This window comes from Asparagus officinalis, chromosome 4, assembly GCF_001876935.1.
Source record: "Asparagus officinalis chromosome 4, Aspof.V1, whole genome shotgun sequence".
Classification (NCBI taxonomy): Eukaryota; Viridiplantae; Streptophyta; class Magnoliopsida; order Asparagales; family Asparagaceae; genus Asparagus; species Asparagus officinalis.
Genome location: NC_033797.1, coordinates 107,090,187 through 107,112,522, shown reverse-complemented (window position 1 = coordinate 107,112,522; position 22,336 = coordinate 107,090,187). Strand labels below are relative to the sequence as shown.

Sequence of the window (22,336 nt, the reverse complement as noted above, 5' to 3'; positions counted from 1 at the left end):
AGAGGCGATGCGAAAATGAGGATGCATATATGACCATTACAACATTGTGAAGCCTGCTTGCCTAATCCCATGATTGGAAAAAGAAATGCACCAAATGCAACACAAAGAGGACCATGTTTACCTTGTTTTTTATTAGACCACATAAGATAGCTGCATGGGAGGGTAGAGCATTTCCAGAAAGGTATTTCAGGACTCCATTAGAACTAGGAAGACTCGACAATTCAAGATGATCTGAGATGTCTAGAAAGAGACGGGAGCCAATATCTCTGGTTGTATGCAATAGATTTTCAAAAGCTGAGCTTGTAATAGCCTCAAAATGTGCCATTCCTGTAATTACCACTTGTGGCTTGAGTTTCTTTATCAACTCGATCATCAGATCTGACTGGCGGGGAGCCTCAATTACGGTGATGGAATCTTCTGTGTTCTCATCACTTGCAACGTTCTGCCCAAAGATCATGAAAAAGCAAAGATAATATTAATGCAAAACTTGACAGGGTTGCAGGCACATATTGCCACGTCGGACTTTGTAGATGATTTAATTTATCTATATGAGTGTTGAACCTGATTAAGTAAGGTGCATACTTGCCACTATGGATATAACTACTATATTCCATGTAAACTCTAGAAATCTACTAGTTGAACAATGTACAAAAGTGCAGAAAACAAAAATCAAGTTAGACTGTATAAAACTACCAGAGTTTCACTGATGCGTCTGGAAGATGAGATGAAACAACTGAAAACAGGAGAAGTTTCATCATAAAATATATACATTTTGATTGCTCACCTCGATAGCCAAGGATGTCAGCCAATGCTTAGGCAAGTATCTTGTCAGATGTTCGTCAACAATGGCAAGTCGTGGTGAGCACAATCGAAGAGCATTTTCAATTGCGACAGCACGTGAGGGAAACACTGTAACATTCTTGTCGTCCCAAAATTAAAATGTTAGTCTGCATCTTTATTTGCATAAAACAAAAGGGTAAGCAATAAGGAATTAAAGAAATCTGCACGTGTTGCATGACAAATCCCTACCATGAGGGGGAACAGATCTAAATGTGCATGGCTCTGAATGGGCTCAGCATACATATACTTAATGAGAATCTACATGAGATCTTTATGTGCATTACAATGGTAAATTTAACCTAATTTAAAGGTGAAAGATACAAACATGTTTGCAAAGTGAAATTTTACATGAGCAACAAAAATGTGCAGGATCATGAAGCTTACAGGAGCAACATAATCAAATTTGGTTAAGTGGTAGTCCCTCCCTCCCTCTCAACAAACCGTAATAACACTGCAGAACTAATTTATTGGGAAAATTAGAGGTTGTTGCAGTATGTAGATATGTAACATTTCCAGAAAAAGAAAAACATAATGCTAAAAGAACCAGAGAAAGTATTTTCTCAACTTTTTGACGAATTATGAGGTCCCAAATCTTGTAAGTCACTAACATAGATGCCCTAAAACATTTCTGAGTTTCAATCTTGATGTCAAAAAACGTTTCCATGTCCCTAACAATGTAAAACAAGAAAGCATACCATTATCATAATACAATCCACTATTGAACTAATTCTCAATATCTTTAAATGAAAATAAATAAGAAAGAGAGGAATGCACTAAGTGCTAAAAAGTGATGCAAGAATTGTTCCATGGTTTTCTTTAATTAAAAAAAGAAGAAGTCACAATAACTGCAAATAGTTATCTGCATTCGAACTGCACCAATCATGAAAATTCAGACAAAGTAAGGAGAATAGATTAAACTCATTTCAGTAGAGAATGCTCAAGGTATTTGCAAATATAGCACATTCAGGAGGTAATAGTCAAGTTCTCGGCGTAAAGTAAAACTAATACGCTAAAGGTGTCAACGACCATGAATGCATAATATACGACGAAAACAATATGATGGACAATCTACAAATATAATCACAAACAACAATACATATAAAAAAACAATAAAAATGCAGCTTCAGCTGCATACAAGTTTCTTACATTGGTATCAAGTGGAATATGGTGATAACTCTTCATAAAGCCAGCAATAAGTTTACGGAAGAGCATACTTCCAGCAGGAGGCTCATAGGGAAATGATGAGTTCTCTTTCAATACACTGGCAAGATAAGCTAGAAATGGAATCTTTTCATCAGCAACAGAATCATCATCAAACGACAAATCCAATGAGCTGCTGACATCTTGGAAACCATTTTTAAGAAAATCAAATATTATCTTCACCTATAAAACCGTGCTAGTTGTCAGAGATGCACATTTTCAAGCAAGTATATATGAATAAAGTAGCAGAATAAAAGGCACACCTGATTCGGCTGACGGAGTTGACAACTGTACACTGATAATGAATGTGAAACATTGCCTCCAGCTTTTATATATGCCCAGGCAGTACGGGCACAAATTGGCTGATCACCAACAAGCCCCATAAAGAATTCAAACCGATGACGGCTGTTCTTTTCAATTTCAACCAATGCTGATATATCTGTATCTGCAGCCTGCAATGTGTTCACAGAAGAAGTCTGAACTTTTAAACCAAATGTCTTCAAGAAAAGCATATTATGCAGAAAAGCATTCAAACTAGGAGGTCAAGCGTAAAGAGTGAAAGGAAATTAACTAGACCACTAATCAGTGGGCTATCCGTGCAGTAATTATACAGATATACAAACCTGGAGAATCTTTGTCTGCCAAGGCTTCGTGATGCGAAAACCACGACGTTCAAACAGTCTCTTACAAACAGCTTGCCCTGGACGACCTCCCATATTGAAAACCATAATTCCCGTGGGTTTTATGACGGAAATTCCTTCCTCAACTGCTCTAGCTATAAGACCTAAACCAAATTGATCCTCCACGAAACCCTGGATCAAATTAACCGTCCAAACAAGCATGAGCCAACATTTATAATAATGATAGGTTACTCATTAACTTGATCAAATAAACCTTGTCAGCATAATATTTCTATGTATTTTAGAATTATCATTTTCATAAATTTTTAGAAACAAAACATAGAAACAAATATTGTTCATTCCAATAAGAATGATATCATGCATAACTAGAAGAATGATCATTTCGTTGCTACCAGATATTGAACCATACTTAATGAACATCATCACTGTCGTCTAAGGCTTCTCCCCCGAAAACTCTGGTTACAACAACAACCAGGTAGATTATAAATTAACATAGCTAATCATCATCACCATTCCATCTATTATAACAATAACAAGACATGTCTTGGCGTCGAGTAGAACTACAGCCTCCAATACCATCATGGCCACCACGACCACTTCGGCCACCGCTGTTTCCACGAATATGAAAACCACCATGACCTCCAATAGATGCGTTCAGTCCAGTAGGGGAGAGCAATGCAGAACCTATCGAGGAAGGTTATCAAAGAGAGATCTTGTGGCCTCAGATAATCTAGAGAACATATCACGAAGAGTCGGAAGACCTCCTTCAGCGGCTAGCAGTTGAACTCATAGTGGCTTCAATGAGGAGCTCAATCCGGTTAGAAATTTGCAGACATATGAATCTTCATATTGTTTTTGAAGAGATCCAATATCATTATTGAGGAAATACTGATTAAGTGTGTCAATCATGCCTTTGAACAGCCACAGTAATCTCCTAGACTCTTCTCCTCTTGCCAGATACTAAAAATATCTTCATAAATATGAAAAGTCTGAGATGTACTATGCTTCATATAGTAAGTGTCACTAAATGCTCTCAAATTTCTTGTTGTGTCATAAAACATGATATTTATCAACAACTGTACCAATCAAAATTTTATCAGAGGGGGATAATTTTTAGCACATGTAACAATATTAAAATTTCCTTTATGCCTAAGAAGCACGCACAAATTCTCCCATAGGGTATACTGTAAAGAAAGAGAGAATTCTAATTATCGATCTACATAATACCATCCCTGTGACATGCTATATATAGACATGAGTTGTTATACAAGACAAGTATGGGTGGTTCCATAGGATAAGGATAAGTGATCACAAGATAATAACAATAATATCTAATACTATCTACTAATACCTAAAGATATCTAATAATACCTAACACTGCCTCTCAAGCTAGAGAATATATACTATATATCCCAGCTTGTTACACATAATAACGAAATAACTAAATGAACAAACTTTGATGAACCAACCAAGATAACCAAATACAAGACAAACTCGAATAAATTCCTATAAAGATCACAAGAAAATCCTCGCTTTTGTGATTAGTAGTAGACAACCAGATCAATAGTAGGAGACTCCCAACACAAAAATCAAGTTTTGTAAACTCTCCACACAAGAATCAAGTCTTGTAAACTCTCAACACAAGAATCAAGTCTTGTAAACCCATATCAACGCCAAAAGAAACCCAAGACAAGTCAGCGAGTAAAAACCCTTGGCAGGTCAGCGAGTACAAACCTAGGTAGGTCAGCGAGTACAAACCCTAGGTAGGTAAGCATGTAAAAACTCTAAGCGAGTCAGCCAGTAGAAATAACATCGAAAAAGAACCAGTGTTGTTGTAGATAACAACCGAAGGTAACAGCCGAATTGTCATCAATTACTAATCATTGTGTCATCATTAGATGCATTTTTTGGCTTTAGGGATTTTTTGTGGAGGGTTTTTTACGGGATCAAGAAAACAATGATGCTGAAGTCGTTGCTGAAGACAAACATGTTGTGAAGCTGCCAAAGTTGTTGACGACATCAAAGTTGTTGAAGCCATCCGCTCCACAGAGGGTCTCGATATCCGAGAGAATCTCCGATGGACCGACAAAGCCCAAATCAAGGCGTTCCTACCAAAGAGGATCGATTGCTCGAGAGGATGGACCCCTAGAAGTTACCATCAACATGGTCAACAAGGGAAAATCCCCAATCATTTCAGGTGATTCCGAACCTAGTTTCTCTTCGGAAAGCAGGGTCAATTCGGGAATAGCTCAGCTTCAGCTGGAAGCCATCGGATATAACAACGGCCACGGGGTCCATGAAGGAGTCCATTCCGATGACGAGTTCTCAGATTCTAACTCCACGCTCGCCTCTGACGACACGACGTCTAGCATAGGGCAAGCTCGAGAGGTGCTCATGGCCAACACCGAACAGATAGCCAAAATCATTGAAGAGGCCCTGGCTAAGCAGAAGGAAATCTTCAAATTTGAAATGGAAATGGCTATGCAAGAGATGAGACAAATGCACGATCAACGAATCCGAGCTTTGTCAAACCAGCTAGTTGAGTCCGACCGTCGCACCCAGAACGCTGCAGTCAACAGCGATCCGGAGGTGGTCGAAATCGTCATGGCCGACGCACCACCCAAGAATACTGGGGGTGGCCCCACTAAAATTAACAGCGCTGGGGGTGGACCCACCAGTGATGATAGCGCTGGGGGTGGACCCACCAGTAGTGACAACACTGGGGGTGGCCGTATTATTCCTCTCGACAATTATCCAAAACAGGATAGAGATCAGGCCGAAAAGATGAAGGATCTCGAAAGAAAAATCGAGCATTCCGTGTCCTTACCCGAAAGAGTGGGATTCGATCCCGTATCCGGCGAAGTTCAACCTGATCAACTTCACGCCGTTCGGCGGGAAAGGCTCCCCCACTCAGCATCTGATCTACTTCAAGTCCCACTTGGGGGTGATGCAAGATTAAGAAAGAAGGCCCTCCAGACTCAAAACATCTACTCAGATATCGTGCAGAGAAAAGATAAAATTGTATTTATTGATCTTCCTAATAGCATCCCTGTGATATCCTATATACGAGTTGTTGTACAGGATAAGCACGGGTGGTTATGTACGATAAGGTTAAGTGATCACAAGATAATAACAAGAGTATCTAATATTATCTACCAATACGGTAATACCTAAATATATCTAACAATATCTAACAAATACTATTTACAGTTCAGTTTTACCTTCGTAATTTCAAGATCTACAAGATCTCAAATATCGTTGGTTCAGCCACAAAGACAATATTAGAGGATTAGGAACAAGCGTAAATCTAAATCGATACAAAATCAATAACAGGTCGTCTTTTATCAAATCACATCAAATCTATAAAGGAATTGAGGTGGAACCACGGGTAAGATAGACTGCACCAAAGAGTGTGACAAGAGGCGGTACTGTGATGAACCGGACCCAAGGGGATTTGCTGCGGGGTTTTTCCCAATCTTGTTGCTACAGGCATGGAACCAAGGGCTTGTTATTTGTTCTCCCTGAAAAAGCTTGTTGCCGCAGGTTTTTCTAGGCAAAAAGGGTTTCCAAAGCAACACATGTCATTAATCTGCTCCTATACAAGAGAGCTCTAGGGGCAAGGAGCTGATTGTGCCCAAGGCAAATGAAATTTTCAAGGCGCGGTGATTTGTGATGCGTTTCTCAGCAGGTCTTCACGTAATCCATAGATAATTTATTTTTTGGTTGGAAGTGAAAGATCAGATTTGCTCTTATATCACGTTGTCTTTGACAAAATTAATTTATAATCACAGAGAGAGAAATAGTTGGGCTTTATTTATAATAGAAAAGAGAAATACAAAGCAAGTAGGATACAACTTTCCTGACCTTTACTACTATACCAATAACTTTATAATTAGGTGTGTTCTATGAAGAATATTCATCATTAAAGATGTAATGAGAAAGATTCCCTGGTGAGTCGAGAAAAAGTGAAAGTGAAAGTGAAAGATGACATGGCTAGTTAGAATCACCAAGAAGCTGATATGTGTGAATTTAGCAAGGTTTGCCTAATGTTACTAATCTATACTACATATAAAAGAGGATTCAAGTGTTAAAGCTTTTGAATTCATTTTTTGCCCCTCTGAGTTTAATATTTTCCAATTTTATCTTTAATTAATTGCATATAAAGTCTCAATCTCATTCAATACATATAAATCACATGCTCAATATAATAAATATAAATACTATAGTAAATATATGATATATGGATAATTGATATGATACATATGTCAAACTAATACTATTACATGTTTCATTTGCAAATAATGTGTCAACTTAAAATCTCATTAGTGCATGCATTATGCATACTTGAATCATGAGTTACATTTAAATTGTAGTCTTTATTTTAAGAGCAATTAAAACAATTGTTATGGAATCCAAAGAGCCTATATTTTGTCATAATTCTTCAGGTTATAGTTAGAAATACTAATAGCTTTTACTTGCAACCTATATAAAGATGGATTTTACTCTTTGATTACTTAATCTTTGAAAGTCGTTTCTCTGGTTACAACCCTCTTATTGTCAAACAATCGAAAATTAGGTATGATGAAATAACTTGCCTACTTAAATTTGACGTTATTTTATTAGAATTGTTATTTCAATTTATTGAGGATAAAGACTAATGTTAGGTTTTTTTGTTTAGGTGGGTATGCTACAGGATCATGTTCCTCTGAATTGATTATGAAAATCTACTTGCTCTAATTGTACATATCTTGAAGTTTGTATTGATTATTTTTCTCCACAATGTCTAAAAATTCTTTTTATAATATTATCAATATCTATTATTTTTATATAAATGTAAAGTTTTGCAACTATATACAGGGTGTGGCACGCCCAAAATCTACGAATCAAATGCCGATTTTAAAGTTGATGAGAGTTATTTCAAGTTCCATGTCCAGAAAAAAGCACAGCGTTGTCTTGCTCATCATTTCATATTATCGGCTCAATGAATTCATTTTACTCTCAATTAACTCTACAACCTACAAATACTTTGATACTCAATAGTCATTTTATGTAAGGATTTCAAATAAACGTATTTTATAGTCTCTACAGGATTCAAACTATCCTAAATTCTTGAGAATATTGATCTCAAAGGCCATATTAAAGTAATGTGGCTTTTCTCGGTGTTCAAGTGAATAAATGATAGTAGAATAAGTGGAGGACGTATAACTAGCAGATGCAATGAGCAAATTAGTGCTTGTAGTCGTATATAGGGTTGCTTATTTCTACTCTACATAGTTTTAGCTAAAATGTATAATTATTTAGTTATGAAGCGACTATTTTACTATTAAAAAAGAACAATTAGGACTCATGTACCATGTAATGTTTAAAACTTTTGTCTGCTTTTCTTCAAAGTTTTAAATCAAAACTGACGTCCACGTGCAATGCACGTGCATTATACTAGTGTTACAAAATTTCAAAGAATAACAATTTAATGGAGTTTGTTGCAAGAAATATAATTCTATATTAGATAGAACTTTTAATGAAATCTGTTAGGTATTGGGTTGATTTCAAATATTATATGGATAAATTACGATATTGTTTAAAATAAAAAATGAAAATTCTGGTTTGAATTGCGAATTAGATGGAGAATTTTGTGACTATGTGTTGTTCAAGTGAATAGTACGTAGACAGATCAGCATTCATATGAAAAATAGTCTTCACAATCTCAAGAAGTGCTTATGATACTAAGATGCTATTTTAGCCTAAGAGATAAAACTATGCTCTGAAGTTATTTTATGAACAAAAAAACTGATATTTTATTATACTTTTAACTTTTTTCTAGTTATCATACTTGAACCTAGGACTTTCCACAACACATCCCCACCTTCACCATTGAGCAAAATCTCAGTATAAAGATGTGTTTCTGCTGAAGATATCTTTGTGGTACTTCTTATTTGATATGTTGTCTTATTCCTACCATTAACCTTACACTTGCGTATTTTCCCATTAAGACAGCCAGCATAAAGCCTAAAAACTTATTTCATGATAAAAAAATGATCCCTTTAACAATTCAATCAGTAGTAACCTAGAAATCACATTGTAATACTTTGCCCCCAAGCCTTGGCCAAGTTGGACTTTTGTCTTTATTCTTTTAATAGTACAACACAGTCCCTGATTCAGTATCAACTTATTAATTCCATGAAATCATACATAAATATGACAGTAGCAACCCCTCATCCTCTCCCCCCAGGATTACTCTTCTCACTAAAGCATAACTATCCTCATAACGCAGTTAATAATTTTTAATATTTATGTCTTCATTTACTTTCCTGTATGGAAGCACATTGTTGGAACCATTGATGTCCATTACACTGCCTACAACTGACGACTGAGGTTCAATTTGAGAGATCATAAGATAATCAGCCACCTAAAAACAATGAGGAAAACAGTTTCCGAAGTGACAGAAATTAGACAAAATATGACAATCATATCCTAACCTGAAGAGCACAGTAATTACTGAGGGAATACAAGAATTCTTCACTAGCATTTTCAGTCACCAGTTTTGACATGGCTTCTGGATTTGGATTGAGAATCTGTAAAGACCACAAAAACAGTCAATCACATTGAACATGTAATCTCAGCTCATTAGTCATTACCTTGTCACAAAACACTTAGTTCATTTGCTTAAATTAATACAAACTTGATAATTAAGAACTTATGAAGTTGGTATGAAAAGTATTGGAAAAACATAATGATCAATCCCAATGCAAAATTTATCAGTACCTGCGGTATGCATCCAACAATTCGATCAAGTTGGATATTATGGTCTCTACAATATGCTAGAAGATCTGATTCATAAAACTCCACCCTATCAAGCAAAGTTTTCTTTTCTTCATCAAAGTTAGGAGACCCATTCTCATCCAAAGCATTTAAAAACAAATTCATCCATGCGACTTTGACAGCTCTTGGGTTTATATCAAGCCCATACACCTGCCAAATACCATGTCAAACATCAGAAATCTAAACATTATTTAGCAAGTGTTGGTTAAAATATAGCATTGCTGTTTCTCCAAGAAAATAAACAAACAAGGCATATTACAAAAAATAAATGCATGTAACATACATGAACCTGATAGCGACTACCAAAAAGTCTTTAGAAAAAAAAATTTAAATGAAAATATCCTTCACAAATGTTATCATGAAAGTTGAGGCAAAACCTTTAAAGGGGACCACTTATCAGCAAGAGCAATTGATATCCATCCATTTCCACAACCGAGCTCGACAACTGTCTTGTCCTTGAAGATAGAAGCAGGATGCCTATTTATTCCTTCATAGAAAGTGAAAGACCAATCTTCTGGTATGAAAATGCTAGGTATCTCCATCATCGTCAACTTGTTTCTCTTATGATGGCCTGCACGTGACAAAAAGAAGAGATCGAAATTAAAGGATATTAACTGCCTAGCCAAAGGAACACTATTGAATAGATAAAGAAACAATCATATAATGTTCATGCAACTAATAGCCATTTTATCATCTCCATTGCTCAAACATGGAGATCTAAGTCGTATATATGATTCAACTATAGTGTTGGGTGAAACACACACCAACAACGGCATTTACTCCCCCACCTGATCACACCATGTTCCCAGCCCATGGAAAAAGTTGAAATATTTGTTTTTGATATTTAAACCTAAAAGAAACAAGCAGAAAGATTTTTCCTTTTTGGCTTCACCGGTTTAAAATGTCAAAAGTTTACATATTATGGAACTGGACGATGATTCAAGGAAGATGTCCAACAGTTGGTAACTTGGCATCAATACTGGTTTGATATCTAAATCTTAACCAGTGATGCCAGCTCAACACTTTCCAGCATTTGCTTGTCATTTGCAAAGTTTTCATTTTGCATTTAGGGGGTGTTTGGTTGTTCAAAAGTGAATTGAAATTACGTAAGTTACTTCTTTTTGCAAATAACTTTCACATCCACGTCAGCATGCAAGTAGAACACAATATTTGTTTGAAAAATGAATTTATTGTTAAAAGTGCAATGTAAAGATGACTTGGAAAATTTAGATTAATTAGTAAATATAGTTAAAATCATTTAATTAAAATTTGCTACCATGTTTGTCACTTTCATGTGACTTCACCACTCTTTAGGGGAAGTCAAAATTGCATTAGATCTTATGTGGCAACTTTCTTGCATTTCACTTTCATAGTCACTTGCATACGAACAAACACGTAAAATGTTAAAAGAAAGTCACTTTCTCATTTTATCTTTCACTTGCATGCAAATAAACACCCCCTTAGGTTGTGACGGCTGTAAGTGAGCTCTTTCTGGATATTAATAACAGAGGAAATAATTGAAATTCCAGAGCATTTCCAAATGCCTTTTCTTTCCAATTGTATGGGTCCTTTTTACATTCATGAAACCTTTAAACCATCGATTAATATGCCAGGTCAATTAGTACAGTCAGTTTCAATCCCCTTTTTGTTGGATATAGGTGCCCTGCAGGCAATAATTGTATATTATAACAGGACCTATATGAATATAACATCCTTGTTTAAAATAATAGTATGCTATTTTGGTCAGATTTATCTGGTATTTTAATACAGATAAAGTCCTTAGAATGATACTAGACTATCAGACATTTCGGATATGATCGTAATGAAGAGATCTGATTTGTCGCTAACGTATATTCTAAAATGTTCCTAGTCGATGAAGTGTTGAAATGGGACATCAACACTTTGGTAAGACTAGTGTATACTTTATTTCTCCTTTGGAAGGACGATGATCCATCTCTTAGATCATTGATGTGAGACATCAAGATATAGTATACAGGTGACTCATTAGTGAATGAGTTGACTGAACGACTCACTGAGAACATCTAGTTGGTAATTATACTTAACTGTCAAATAGAAGTTCTCAAGTGATATAGTACATAGTAGTCTCATGACCTGATGCATGAGTGTAATATCTAACGTGTCAGTATAGGTGTACTTAGACTTTTACCTAACCACAGTTCTCATCGAGTTGTGCATAACGGTTCTTGTTGGGTACATCCCGAGGCATAAGTAGAAATTGAGATGCCAAGATGGGATTCGTCTCTCCCAGTATAGGGGGTTGATGTCATAAGATTGTTTGATATAACTATAACCTGAAAATCCTTGGCCGAGTTAAATAAGATAAACTGAGTGTCAGTTTTGATCTTATAGGTTATGAGTTTAATATCTACAAACACTAATTGAGCAATTAGGGTTTGACAGTTTTCCATATCCTAGGCTTAATAGTTTGACATGGTTTGACGAAGAGACCGGACTGTACGGCATTATCACTGAGTGGTCCTGATAAAATTGTATAAGCATCTTGCAGACATTTATCACAACTTATACTCGGGTAGTCTTCGTGTGTAGCTAGCACCTCTGTTGTACTTGTGGATATGATCCACTGCCGAGTTCTTAAGTTGGGCCCTAGAGTCACACCAAGCGCATACTTGAAACCTATGAAACACAATTTATAGAGTGATGCGTATGATTGATACGCATATATGATTTTACCGGATACACATAAACGGTTATGTATATCGGTAAAATCAGAGTGCTATGTGCTTAGGAAATGAATTCGAGTATTTTTCCCATAAAGTTAACTTTTAGTCAACTAGTTGACTTTTTGGTCAACAGTTGACTTTTGGTCAACTCATTGACTTTTTGGTCATATGATGACTTATTAATCAATGATTGGAAAATTACAAAATATCGTATTTATGAAATACAATATTGATTTGGTATTCTCATTTATGAAATACACATACCATGTATAATGAGTCATGAGATGAGTCATTTAGTGGTATGGTTTGAGCACATGGTTTATTAGCACATGGTTTTGAAATGTAATGATTCATAAGATGATTCATTGCATGACTCACTAGATTAATCATTGATATTTGATGATTCATTGCATGACTCATAGGATGAGTCATTCATGTCATGAACACATTTCACTCTATAAATATGAGCTCTCTTTCTTATGGAAAGGTTAATGAAAAATTGGCTAAGTGATTTTTTTCCATAAGAGAATAAAAGAGAGCTCTCCTCTTACTAAACTTTAGCTATCTTAGAGTAAGAGGAAATAGTAGGATTTTAAAGTACCCCGGGGTGGACATCTTGCCTTGTGTCTCAAGAAGACTCCGATTTTATCAAGCTCACTTGAAGACTTGGAGATCCACTACGAGGAGATTTACTACTACAAGGAGCAAGAGTTAGGGGTTGTTCGATCTTCCATCGAATCACGCTTCAAAAGTATGACTTTATAACCCTTGTATGCTTTCTTTAATATAGGGATTATGTTAGATTTAATTAGGATGGTCCTATTATGTATTTCATGCTCTCTATATGCATAGCATAATTATACATATAGTCTTCCGTTGCGTATTTTACATGTATTTAGCATGATTTTCCTTCATGGTATCAGAGCCATGGTTCCATCTAATTGAATTTTTACATGCATATCTAACTCATAGAGGACTTTGTACTTGCTTCTAGTTACTAGTTTAATTAAAAGATGTTTTAATGAAACTAGTTAATTAATACAAGTTGTTTTGTAATTAGTTATACTAGTTGTTGATTCAAAAACGTGATTTTTGGTTCATATGTTTAGGAGTAAAAACACTTGTATAAATTGCAAAACACTTATTTACAACTAGTGTAGTTATATGTTAGAAGCATGATAGTCCTATTTGAGTTAGGATAATCCTTATGTTATCTAGTTTTTCAATTTGTTGCATAACTAGATAGATGCATATTTCTTAATGTTGATTAAGTTATATGTTTTATATCATCTTGCGTGGATGTTATGTTTATGGATGGTAGTGGACAACGATTCTCTTGCATTTATTGTATTGATGTAATATAGCTAGAAATGTAATATTATTTTTTAACTTCTTCCCTCCCCGAGCATGGGCTACGCCTACGGGTTTTGACACTTGCTCACCGATCATGGGCTACGCCTACGAGTATAGGCCCTTGTTCGGGTGTGGGGGGTATGGTTATTTAGTTTAGTTATTTCATATGGTTTTTATTTTACATTCAATGCAATATTATTACCCATCCTACGAGATGATTTTTCCATTATAAATGGGGCTTGCACGTCCTATGTATATGTGAATGTAATAATACAGGATTTGCAAGGGAGCTAGCAATGTAAGGAGTTGCAAATTGCTTGCCAAAATGTAATTAGTGTAGTTGTATTTTATTTCCTTAGTTGTCCACTACCATTCCATATTGTTTTTACATATGTTGATATGTTGGTTGTGCACCAATTGTAGATGTCAATACAATTGGGTGCTATATTCTACAAAGTTTATATCTCTATCTCATTAGAGAATAGTTTTTATTATAAAAAACTCATTTTTAAACTTTGTGAGACATGGCAATAAGAGTTTATTGACCATAGAGTAGTGAGATCGACATTAACATAGTGTTAGTGTGAAAGATAAATAAACCTAAAGCAGTTAAAAGAGATGTATTTAGAACGAACTTTTAACTAGTGTCTAGGAAAGTGATTATGAGATATAACTCATGGGGTGATGCCCAACTTAAGATAAGGGGTGATGCCCAATCTTTCGCGTTATAGTCTTAAAGAGCGGTGGTTACTTAATTAAGGTCCGATGAATATTCCCGGTGAATAGCTCGGAACCCTCCCACTAATCTTGCACTTTCCTGGCTAGTTTAATTATTGCAAGTATAAATATAGAGTATCTTTTAACTATATCAAGTTTGATTACGGTAAAAGATTTATGAAATCGTCCGTAGCCCTTCATCATTTAAGTTGAATACTACTAAGCTTATAAATACTTTGTTTGTTGGCTATCGTCAAGGCAATACTATTCTATGGCCAAGTAGTATTCATCTGTATATAAGATATAAGGATAGCTTAAATTGGTTATGCGACTTTGTTGGCTTTCGTCAAGAGTTTGCATAAGTTAAATTTAAGCCAGTTAAGAAATGACGGGTCCAAACTTGACTAGTTTTTATGATTTGTTGGCTATCGTCAATGTCATAAAAGACTAGGGGTAAAATCATATCAAGAATTACAAGAGTGTAAAAGACAAAAGTTGTCTACCAATTATTAAGTGTATCAATTTGTTGGCTTTCGTTAAGGTTGATACATTCAATGATAATTGGATCTTGATCCCACTTGAAAACAAGGGGTTATTTTCCGATCACCTCTTATAAGGTTTTGAGGGACTTGAAAAATAGTGGGAGGCATAACTTAGATAAAAATAAACCAAATCTATTTTATGTATTGAACATCTGCTAAAATAATTTTTTCTCTCTTTCAGGCCATTATGTCTGGCTTTAAAATCATATCACAACAGAACAAGTTAACCGATCCTAATTTCATAGACTGGTTGAGAAATGTTAAAGGAAACTACCCAGAATTCTTAGCCTCACACATCAAGAATAAGCAAGTTGTTGCTTCATCTTCAGGTGTGTTTGTTACTCAGAATTGTTTTTCTATAAATCCTACATCTTGGGTATTAGATATCGGATCAGGATCTCACATCTGTGAATTGTTACAAGGATTGAGAAGCTATAGAAAACTTGGACCTGGAGAGATGACCCTACAAGTTGGTAATGGTGCAATAGTTGCAGCACTTGCAGTAGGGGATTTTCATCTATCTTTACCAAATGGTAACGTTTTGATTTTGAATAGCTGCTATTTTGTACCAACTATGATGTGTAATATAATATCCGTATCTTTATTAGATAAAGATGGATATATATTCAAGTTGGAGAACAATGTTATGAATATCATATTTAATCAAAAGTTGATTGCTTATGGAACATTGTGTAATGGCATATATATTCTTAATCAAAACACAATTCTGAATACTCATCACACTAATAAAAGAAAGCACTCAGTTGTGAACGACGCTTTCTTATGGCATTGTAGACTTGGTCATATTAATAAAGAAAGACTTGGCGAGCTACATAAGCATGGATATTTAGATCCATTTGACTTTGAGTCTTATGATACTTGCAAGTCTTGTCTTAAAGGTAAAATGACTAAGACTCCATTTAAGGGAACTGGAGCAAGAGTTACAGAACTCTTAGGACTGATACATAGTGATGTATGTGGTCCTATGTCTACAATGGCCAGAGGTGGCTACTCCTACTTTATTACTTTTACCGATGATTTTTTAAGATTTGGACATGTGTTTTTGATGAAACACAAGTCTGAAGCCTTTGAGAAATTTATCGAGTGTAAAAATGAAGTAGAGAATCAAACCAGCAAGAAAGTTAAAATTCTTCGATCGGATCGAGGAGGAGAATACTAAAAATGAAGTAGAGAATCAAACCAGCAAGAAAGTTAAAATTCTTCGATCGGATCGAGGAGGAGAATACTTGAGCTCAGAATTCTTAGGGTTTTTAAAAGAGAATGGGATTCTCTCTCAGGTTACTCCACCCTTTATACCACAGCTTAACTGCGTGTCAGAAAGGAGGAATCGTACCCTATTAGATATGGTATGTTCCATGATGAGTAACGCTGAGTTACCTTTTTTATTCTGGGGGTATGCGTTAGAAACAGCAGCACACTTACTGAATAAAGTTCCAACTAAAGCAGTGCATAAACCTTCATATGAGATATGGTATGGGATGAAACCACATCTTAATTATATTAAGATTTGGGGATGTCATGCTTATGTAAAAAAGAAAGATCCCAAAAAGTTAGAGGCACGGTCAGTATTGTGTAAATTTATAGGATATCCAAGGAATTCCCAAGGATATCAATTCTACCACATCAATGAACAAAAGATAATTGTTTCTCGGTATGCTACCTTCTTGGTGAAGGAATTTATTGAAAAAGAAATTAGTGGGAGCATGGTAGAACTGGAAGAAATTTCAGATATACAAATCAATACTGATAAATTAGTAGAACCAGAAAATTCAGTTGTACCAGAAGAACCACAACCACTCCATAGATATCCAAGGCGATCTCATGCACCTAAGAGGCAATATGATTTTCTCATTGAAGGTTGCATGTTAGATCACGTCATAGAAGATGACGAACCTTTGAGTTATCAGCAAGCCTTTCAGAGTAGGGACTCTGTTGCTTGGCAAGATGCAATGAAATCCGAAATAGACTCTATGTACACCAACAAAGTATGGATCTTAGACAATGCTCCTAAAGTGGTGATACCCATAGATTGCAAATGGTTGTTTAAGAAAAAATTAGGTGTAGATGGGAAAGTAGAAACTTTTAAAGCTAGACTGGTAGCTAAAGGTTTTCGTCAAAGACCTGGTTTGGACTACGATGAAACCTTTTCTCCAGTAGCTGTGTATAAAAGGATAATTGGGAGTATAGTATCGTTTTTTATTTTGTATGTAGACGATATACTCTTAATCCGTAATGACATACCGTCATTACAAGCGGTTAAAATTTGACTATCAAAAAGATTTTCCATGAAAGATTTGGGTGAAGCATCCTGTATACTAGGTATTCAGATCTATAGAGATAGATCTAAAAGGATATTAGGATTATCCCAATCTAGATACATTGGCAAAGTGCTAAAGCGGTTTAGCATGGAAAATTCCAAGAAAGGTTTTGTACCTGCATCTCCTGGAATCTCGCTCTTTAAAAAGATGTCTCCCCAGACTGATGAAGAGAGGAAACGCATGAGTCTAATTCCTTATGCCTCGGCAGTAGGATCGATCATGTATGTCATGTTATGTACTAGACCGGATATCGCTTATTCACTCAGTTTGGTAAGTAGATACCAATCTAATCATGGAGAAGTGCACTGGAAAGCGGTCAAATATATACTTAAGTACCTGAAAAGGACTAAAGAGTTATTTTTGATATATGGTAAAAATGACCTCCAAATGGAGGCTTTTTCCGACTCTAACTTTCAGAGCGATATCGATGATAGTAAATCTGTTTCAGGATATGTTTTTATCCTTAATAGAGGGGCTGTTAGTTGGAAAAGTTCCAAGAAGGACACAGTAGCAGACTCTACTATGGAAGCTGAATACATTGCGACAAATGATGCAGTCAAAGAAGTTGTCTGGATGAGGAAGTTCCTTTCAGAGCTGAAAATTGTTCCCACCATTAAAAATCCAGTACCTTTATACTGTGATAGTAATGCTGCAATAGCTCTGACAAAGGAACCCCGGTCTCACCATAAGTCCAGACACATTCTGAGAAAGTATCACTTGATCAGGGAGATAGTTGATCGCCAAGAGATCAAGATTAAAAGAGTTGACACAAAAGATAATATAGCAGATCCATTCACAAAGGCAATTGCTCGTACACAATTTGAAAAACTTGTTGAACTATTGGGTATTAGATACTACAATGATTGGCCTTAGTGCAAGTGGGAGTTTGTTGGATATAGGTGCCTTGCAGGCAATAATTGTATATTGTAACAGGACCTATATGAATATAACATCATTGTTTAAAATAATAGTATGCTATTTTGGTCAGATTTATCTGGTATTTTAATACAGATAAAGTCCTTAGAATGATACTAGACTATCAGACATTTCGGATATGATCGTAATGAAGAGATCTGATTTGTCGCTAACATATATTCTAAAATGTTCCTAGTCGATGAAGTGTTGAAATGGGACATCATCACTTTGGTAAGACTAGTGTATACTTTATTTCTCCTTTGGAAGGACGATGATCCATCTCTTAGATCATTGATGTGAGACATCAAGATATAGTATACAGGTGACTCAATAGTGAATGAGTTGACTGAACGACTCACTGAGAACATCTAGTTGGTAATTATACTTAACTGTCAAATAGAAGTTCTCAAGTGATATAGTACATAGTAGTCTCTTGACCTGAGGCATGAGTGCAATATCTTATATGTCAGTAAAGATGTATTTAGACTTTTACCTAACCACAGTTCTTATTGAATTGTGCATAACGGTTCTTGTTGGGTACATCCCGAGACATAAGTAGATATTGAGATGCCAAGAAGGGATTCGTCTCTCCCAGTATAGGGGTTGATGTCATAAGATTGTTTGATATAACTATAACCTGGAAATCCTTGGCCAAGGTGAAATAGGTGTACTTAGACTTTTACCTAACCACAGTTCTCATCGAGTTGTGCATAACGGTTCTTGTTGGGTACATCCCGAGGCATAAGTAGATATTGAGATGCCAAGATGGGATTCGTCTCTCCCAGTATAAGGGGTTGATGTCATAAGATTGTTTGATATAACTATAACCTGAAAATCCTTGACCGAGTTAAATAAGATAAACTGAGTGTCAGTTTTGATCTTATATGTTATGAGTTTAATATCTACAAACACTAATTGAGCAATTAGGATTTGACAGTTTTCCATACCCTAGGCTTAATAGTTTGACATGGTTTGACGAAGAGACCGGACTGTACGGCATTATCACTGAGTGGTCCTGATAAAATTGTGTAAGCATCTTGCAGACATTTATCATAACTTATACCCGGGTAGTCTTCATATGTAGCTAGCACCTCTGTTGTACTTGTGGATATGATCCACTGCCGAGTTCTTAAGTTGGGCCCTAGAGTCACACCAAGCGCGTACTTGAATCCTATGAAACACAATTTATAGAGTGATGCGTATGATTGATACGCATATATGATTTTACCGGATACACATAAACGGTTATGTATATCGATAAAATCGGAAGGCTATGTGCTTAGGAAATGAATTCTAGTATTTTTCCTATAAAGTTAACTTTTAGTCAACTAGTTGACTTTTTGGTCAACAGTTGACTTTTGGTCAACTCATTGACTTTTTGGTCATATGATGACTTATTAATCAATGATTGGAAAATTACAAAATATCGTATTTATGAAATACAATATTAATTTGGTATTCTCATTTATGAAATACACATACCATGTATAATGAGTCATGAGATGAGTCATTTAGTGGTATGGTTTGAGCACATGGTTTATTAGCACATGGTTTTGAAATGTAATGATTCATAAGATGATTCATTGCATGACTCACTAGATTAATCATTGATATTTGATGATTCATTGCATGACTCATAGGATGAGTCATTCATGTCATGAACACATTTTACTCTATAAATATGAGCTCTCTTTCTTATGGAAAGGTTAATGAAAAATTGGCTAAGTGGTTTTTTTCCATAAGAGAATAAAAGAGAGCTCTCCTCTTACTAAACTTTAGCTATCTTTGAGTAAGAGGAAGTAGTAGGATTTTAAAGTACCCGGGGTGGACATCTTGCCTTGTGTCTCAAGAAGACTCCGATTTTATCAAGCTCACTTGAAGACTTGGAGATCCACTACGAGGAGATTTACTACTACAAGGAGCAAGAGTTAGGGGTTGTTCGATCTTCCATCGAATCACGCTTCAAAAGTATGACTTTATAACCCTTGTATGCTCTCTTTAATATAGGGATTATGTTAGATTTAATTAGGATGGTCCTATTATGTATTTCATGCTCTCTACATGCATAGCATAATTATACATATAGTCTTCCGTTGCGTATTTTGCATGTATTTAGCATGATTTTCCTTCACTTTTCCTACTCTTATATTACATAATGCGTCAAAAAGGCCACAGTTGTTTGCTAAAACATGTCAAACCATAACAGAGCATTTTGAATGTTACCCTCTGCAGTATTGAATGCAGAATTTCTAGTCCCTACTTCATCCTTCTGCTATTTATAACATCTCAAATCAGCGCTCTATTTGCGACTCAGTTTCCTTCCCACATTTATATCAACCTTTATTTATCGCATGAATGTCAGATGGATCTTTTTCTTTTCTTTCTTCATTCATGCCTTATATTGTATGTTTGAGAATATTTCTCCTTTGTCTAGCCATAATGCTTTTCCATAATTCCATCCTTTCTGCTATTTCACATTTGTTAAAATAAATACAGAAATTTTCTAGACTATCTGATGATCCTAGTTTCGCTCTTTCTCAGTACACACAGCTTTTCTCTCCGTCTCAGGAGCTGTCCATTTAAGTGTTTGCTCCACCAAAAGACAATCATATAACATTCTGCTACACTCATAGCCCTACGAAAATCTATTATGTGGTCAACTGAAAATGCTAATATTAGCCATTTTTACAATAGTGAACTTCGATTGGTCATCTTGTAACCCAATGACAATCTGTTACTTCACAATGTCCTTTTGCGTTGCATCCATTTTCTTCCAATAACAGCCATCCCTCTGCATAGTACATTGCAGCCTAACAATTTTGCAGTCAACTGAGAACAGTAGGTTGTAGCGATTTCCCCTTAGTAGTACCTAATTGCATATGCTTGACACGTAACAGTCAACTTGTTGTATCCAAGGCCACCCTTCCTTTCATATTGCCATGTCTATATCATTGAGTACATGTTTGTTGGACTTGTTAACAAGTCTTAACAGTTCTAAATAGGAGATATCCCCCCCCCCCCCCCAAAGGGGAAATTACCCCATTAAATATTTATACGTTGAAATTAGTCCCTCAAATCATTGAAATTTCAATTATGTCCCCCCAGTCTTATACATTGCTAACGCCATACTTGACTGGAGGGATTAGTTTGAAACAACTTCTAAGAATTGGAGGATCCAATAGCAAGTTGAACAATTGAAGGAACTAATTTTTGAAAAATCTTTGATGGGGCTATTAGCACTTTCACTGTATTGAGGGACTAGTTTTAAAACATTAAACATTTAAGCAATTAATTTCGAAATAACCCAAAAAAATAAAGAATACACCAATCTATTCTTTCTTCTTTGAAGAAGAAACTATTCCCCCAAAAAATTCAATAATAAAAACAAAATAACTGTCATAATCAGTTGGACGCGGTCAAAGATTGCTACAGCTAACCGACCTCACAAATATCTTATTAGTTATTACTATTTCATCACGCGATAAACCTTTAAATAAAATTAAACAAGACCTAAGCCGCTCACAAATGCCAAAAAAAAATAATAATAATAAATAAATAAATAAATAATTCCAAATATCCAAAAAGATTATGAGGTTGAACAAGTTATACCTTCGAAATCAGTGAGCTGGACGTCGTGGATTCGGAAATGGTATCGCCTGAAGCAATCCTGAGACGATTCCTCCGAATCGAATCGCTTCTGGACGCTGGCGAGAAAAACGCGCGCTTGGGATCTGGTGCTAGGGTTCTCGAGTCTCTCGAGGATCGATTTGAGGGCGGCGTAGGCGGAGTCTCCAGATCTCTCGCACTCCTTCAAGAAAACCTCCATCTCCGACGACGACGCCATTGGCAGAGAGGAGAGAGAAAGTGAGGGAAAAGTGAAGAGAGAGAAAGTGAGGGAACAGTGAGAAATAGAGAGAGTGAGAGAGAGAGAGAGAGAAGACGCGGGCGGGTCTTTATAACCTGCGCTAGACGTCACTCTCTTTGCCCCCTTCCTTCGAATCCTTCCGGGTTCCTTCCTTCCGGGAGAAAAAGGATGCGAAAGATTTCTCTTTTTAATTTTTGGATAAATTTTGCACGGGTTGGGATAAAACCGGGGCCAATAGAGCAGGGTCGCAATAATAGTAGAACAAAAGTAGAGATAAAATGTTAGACACACAGATTTACGTGGTTCGGCACTTGATTGCCTACGTCCACGGGCAAGGATAGAAGAATTCACTATGATGAGAAAAACTCTGGAGTTACAAACTCTCTCTCTTTACAAGGAGAAA

At 35.9% G+C, this 22,336-nt stretch overlaps 1 protein-coding gene across 1 annotated transcript in view; it reads right to left on the bottom strand.

The window, feature by feature from the left end:
- The window catches only part of LOC109837946 (methionine S-methyltransferase), a 55,501-nt gene extending 33,393 nt beyond the window's left edge, over positions 1-22,108 (bottom strand). Inside the window, exons 1-9 of the mRNA XM_020406334.1 lie at positions 21,678-22,108; positions 9,878-10,071; positions 9,444-9,650; positions 9,158-9,253; positions 2,664-2,852; positions 2,304-2,492; positions 1,987-2,223; positions 785-919; positions 122-442 (exon numbers count right to left, since the gene is read on the bottom strand). Coding sequence (XP_020261923.1) covers positions 122-442; positions 785-919; positions 1,987-2,223; positions 2,304-2,492; positions 2,664-2,852; positions 9,158-9,253; positions 9,444-9,650; positions 9,878-10,071; positions 21,678-21,912 — 1,803 coding nt within the window. The 5' untranslated portion in view covers positions 21,913-22,108. The remainder of the gene's footprint in view (positions 1-121; positions 443-784; positions 920-1,986; positions 2,224-2,303; positions 2,493-2,663; positions 2,853-9,157; positions 9,254-9,443; positions 9,651-9,877; positions 10,072-21,677) is intronic.